Here is a 5,215-nt window from a genome sequence, read left to right as displayed (position 1 = left end):
TGTTAAATGTTTGAAATCTTTAATAAAGGGACTCGTCAAATTTCAAGTTGTATAGTCACTATTGCAAAACTTGCTAAATATAAATTCTTATTTCTTAAATAGATTGGATACATGTATTGGGAATTTATTTCTTTAATTAAAATGCGACTTGCAACTAGTTTTATGTAAAATTCAATTAGTACGATACGAATATTGAAATAAATTTTAAGAAATATAAATGCAATATATTATTTCTTATGAAATAACTGCCAAAAATATTCTGTACGATTTTTTTTCCAAATGAATTTTTATTGGCACGATATGCATATTAGAATAAGTGTACTCTTTTCGATTTTAACATAATTAATATTTTTTTCTCATGCATTTTTTAGTGTGCCAACATTTTTAGCTCTTTACACAATTTATCCAATCCAATTTATAATGCTTTATAAAGTTATTATGTAAAAACATATGACATTAAGTTCTATTGATAGAAATTGTTTGGAAGACATTAATAAGAGAACGTATGCAACTTAAACAGCTTTCGTTGTAAAATTTTCTCTGGCAGCAAACTTCTATTAATAGTAAATAGAGTATATTTCCCCGGCACGTTCATCATATGAATTAAAGCTTTCAGTAAATTTAATTTGCATAAATAAAATATACAATAAGGTTGTTGATGTTAATCTAGTGATTAGTATTTCCATCGCATACTACGCTTGTATTAAATATTAGTTCTAAATTTATGTAATAATTTGCACGTTCTACGTTTTTGCTACGCCTCCGCTATGCTCTATTAACATGCGATGTTTTACACGGCGGAAAGTAATTTTTTATGACGCGTGTTACGAAAAACATGGATGGAATTAAACTATTTACATCAACGAGGTGACTCAGAGAGAGGGAGAGTAATGATATAAAATATTCTGAAATAATGTAGCATTGAAGGGAAAATTGACGAATTTTGTAGAGAACATTTGATATTTTATCGAAAAAGTTGGAACCGCTCGTATTGAATTATTTTGAACATCATGTAAATAAATGTGATGAGAAAACTTTGAATTTTCGATATATACTATTATTCCCAACTTAGAATTTTTATGATTGATGGCATTAAACCATTTACATAAACGAGGTGACTCAGTGAGAGTGATGTAAAATATTTCGAATTGATGTAGAATTGAAAGAAAAAGTCATGTTTCATTAAATTTCAAAGAAACGGTTTATATAGATTTCGTTCAAAAATGGGAATTAGGATAACTCAAAAAATGTGAATTACAAATATCAAAAATAATATAATTATGCAAAATATCAATTATAATTAGTAAATTTTCTTAATCTACAAACATTTGTTAATACGATGTCTAACAAAATATTTTAATACAATACTATTCCGATTCTTGATCAAAATCTATTTTTTCCCCTCTTTCTTTGAGAAATTTAATGAAACCATACTATTTGCTTCCTATTACTAATCGACTATTACATTACTATTATTATTAACTTCCCGTAGGGTAGGTATAGTAATGGGCCGAAAATCTAAAATATATTTATTTTATTTATTTGTATGTTTGAAAACGTTTAAAATTTCTCGAATATTTCATTACGCTACGGGAAGTTCCAGCAATTTGCCTTAAGGCACGATACCATACACCACTAGTTTAGATTTTTTTTGAAGAATTTAACACAATTTCCTCATTTACATTAATTCAAATATTTTGAGCCATTACTAATGAGTAATAACTATTACATTAAATAGTTTAATTCACACATTAAATAATTTAATTGTGTGAGCATACTTTCCATAAACTAGTGGGGTGTGTGGCATCGTACCTTAAGGCAAATTGCTGGAACTTCCCGTACCGTAACAAAATGTTCGAGGAATATTGAATGTTTTCAAATAGATTATTATAAATATTGTAACATTGTCTAATATTTATAAGAATTATATAAACTGAATTGCAAAGTTGAAATTATTTGTTTAAAGTATATGAAAACATAAGAACTTTGAAACAATTTTTTTTCCAAAATCAATTATTTTGTTAAAACAAGCAGAAATCATTTAAATCGGACCCTTAGTTTTCTCAAAACCTGCTATTTTTGCACTTCTATCTCCGTATTTTAGAAATGGCTGGGCCTGCCTTTGCCAAAAACTAATAACCACTTCTCGCATCATTACTAATGGAATGTTTTTAGATCATTCAAATCGGATGCTCCTTTCTCTCAAAAACTTAATTTCTATGTTCGGCACTCTTTGCTCTTTATATCCGTAACTGTTGGACCTGCCTTTGCCAAAAACTAATCAGTACATCTCCCTATGAATTGGAACCATTCAAATCGGTTGATCCGTGCGGCCGAAAACGTGAACGAAAAAATGTGGACACACAAAACACACACACACACACACATACACACATTCATTTTTTCTGAGGTATGCCAAATTGTTCAGAAACCTTCAAAACGTCGAGAAATGCAAAAAATTTCAATTTCGATTTTTGGACGATTACTAAAACTTACCCTACGGGAAGTTAATTGAATAAAATTTCTGAATAATAAAATAATACTAGAAAAACAATAAAGTGGAATTAAAACAATAAGTGACAGATAATAATAAATATAACAAAATAACAATATTAGAAATAATAAAATAATAATAAGATAATAATAATAATATTAATGTTAGCGATTACAAATGACTATTTAAGAGATCATTGGGAATTTTTCGTTTTAGCCTGGTTCGGCGCGCTTCTGAGAATACGAATAGGTTTATACGAATGGACAAAAAAAAAATTAAACAAATAATCATGAAGAAACCTTACCAGGCCAGACAGATCTTACCAAAAACTAATCAGAACTAATCAGTTCCTAAGCAAGTTTTTTACAGTTTAAATTGATACAAAATTGTGGGTTGAAATGTGAACGACAAAATTTTCAAATTTCTGGTAATTACAAAAAAAACGGCTTGTCCGATCGTCATACAAAACTGATAGAGACTAGTCATTGTCAAATTTAATTGAATGGCTTAAATTTTTGAAATCGGTTCTGCCGTTTTTGAGTAAACGTCGATGAAAGGTCAAAAATAGGCTTATATACACAGTCCAAATAGTATCATTCGATTCAGAATGACTTGAAACGTCTTCGAAACATAACTTTAGCAGATTTTCTAACAAAAACGAACTTCTTCTTTGAGATGTTAATAAAAATCTGATGTCAGTGCTGTTTTGATATTGAGCTAGTCAAGGTGGCTTTCGAATCCGGAACCAGTAGTTGCTAATCCTCGTTATTAATATATAATTTATATAAAATAAAATATGAAAACCAATTAAAGAATGATATAATTGCTTTGATTTACAAAAAATGCATGTTATAATATTTACTGTATATTTCATACTATTTATACATTATATAACAAGCAAGAATATTTTATAACATTTTTTAAAATATTTAAATTCATATTAACACAAATATGTTTATATTTCATTCATTTTCATCACGCTTTCGTCTATGAAGTGCCATGTGTGTCTGCAAATCTTTCGATTTAGTAAATCGTTTATTGCATATTTCACATTTATAAGGATCTTCTCTGTGATGAATCAACATATGTTTTCTCAGACTACTTAATTGTGTGAATGTCTTATTGCATATATCACATTCATAGGGACGTAGTCCACTGTGAATGACCAAGTGACGTTTCAGACTACCTAATTCTGTAAATGTCTTATTGCATACATGGCATTTATGAGGGTGCTCACCACTGTGAGTAACCATGTGTCTTTTCAGGTGACCTGAAAGTGCAAATGTCTTATTACATATATTGCATTCATGGGTCTGTACTCCACTGTGAATGACCATGTGAACTTTCAGATGGCTTAATTGTGTGAATGTCTTATTACAAATATTGCATTTATGGGGACGCTCTTCAGTGTGAATAACCATGTGTCTTTTCAGGTGACCTGAAAGTGCAAATGTCTTATTGCATATATTGCATTCATGAGGGCGTACTCCATTGTGCAACTCAATGTGGGTTTTTAGAACATGTAATTGTTTATAAGCCTTATGGCAGATATCACATTTAAAGGGTCGTTCTTCAGAATGTGTTATCATGTGTGTTTTCAACTGTTTTGCTAGTTTGAAAGCCTTGTGACAGATTTTGCATTTAAAAGGGCGTTCTTGGCTTTGACTAGGCATGTGATAAGCCACATGCTCTTTTAATTGATCAGATTCTGAAAATAATTGATTACAAATGTCACATACATAAGCTGGTGTATCGATTGGCTCCTGTTTGACTTCTTCTTCTATAGTCACTTCGGACTTCATAAATCTTTCCAAACATATTTCATGGTCCTCAGAACACGATTCAGATTTAACAATATCATTAAGGACATCAAATTGATCCTCAACTTCGCATTTAATATCTTCTTCTGAATATTCTGGTGGTTCAGTTTTAATTTTTTGATCATTCATAGACATAATTGTGTCTGCTGACATATTTAAATTATTCACTGCTTATGCTCATTTAATAAATAATTTCACTGCTTATAAATGTTTATACAATTGTTTATGGGATGAATAATAATCTAGTTTGATCAACAAAAACTTTGAACACTATAAAAGATTTTTACATTATTTGACATTTGAAGCATAGAGTATATTTTTATAAAGATGAGACGTTGATCACTTCACTTTGCTCTAACAAATGGCGCGTGTTTTCAAATTCAATATGGTTCTCGATATCTAAATTGTCAACAGATATTTTTTTAATAATTACCCATTTAATCGGGCGATTCATTTTTTTTAGTTACAAGCATTTTCAAAAGTTTATTTATGAAATATCGATCTTCTAGATCAGTGTTTACCAACGTGGGGCGCATACCCCACCAGGGGACAATTTACAAATTTTGGTGATTTGAATGTAATCTAGTATAGTATCAGTGAAACGTTTAACAAACTAGTTGGTATTGGTATTTTGCCTCGAGGCAAGTTATATGAATTTCCCGATATGTGTAAATAATCGACTTAATCCATGATAGATAAATTAATTTATGAGTGATTAAAAGTATTCCGAGTGCATTTATTATACATAATTGAAAACGAACGCACACGTTAACTCGGAGTATTTTTTAAAAGCAAATTTTCAAAAATTAAGAATTTTCATAATTGAATCAGTAGGACTTTAATGGTTTAGGTTGTTTATTGAAACCAAGTACTCTATCGTTATACCAAGTAAATCGTCTAA

The 5,215-nt window shown here is 29.6% G+C and overlaps 1 protein-coding gene across 1 annotated transcript; it reads right to left on the bottom strand.

Annotated features, from left to right (window-relative positions):
- Window positions 1-3,456: 3,456 nt before the first annotated feature.
- LOC113389440 (zinc finger protein 525-like) lies at window positions 3,457-4,467 on the bottom strand. Its single transcript, XM_026626473.1, has one exon. The coding sequence runs from the start codon at window positions 4,465-4,467 to the stop codon at window positions 3,457-3,459; it is 1,011 nt and encodes a 336-aa protein (XP_026482258.1).
- Between the last annotated feature and the right edge of the window lie 748 nt (window positions 4,468-5,215).

The sequence above is a fragment of the Ctenocephalides felis genome, unplaced genomic scaffold (genome assembly GCF_003426905.1).
Source record: "Ctenocephalides felis isolate EL2017-DRISC unplaced genomic scaffold, ASM342690v1 CF-g0.4_SCAFFOLD_03573, whole genome shotgun sequence".
Classification (NCBI taxonomy): domain Eukaryota; kingdom Metazoa; phylum Arthropoda; class Insecta; order Siphonaptera; family Pulicidae; genus Ctenocephalides; species Ctenocephalides felis.
Note: the sequence above shows the minus strand (reverse complement) of the source record. Positions and strands in the feature narration are given on the sequence as shown.

What these genes read in the sequence shown, in the direction of transcription:
- LOC113389440 (XM_026626473.1), bottom strand. Translation starts at nt 4,467, where the DNA reads ATGTCAGCAGACACAATTATGTCTATGAATGATCAAAAAATTAAAACT.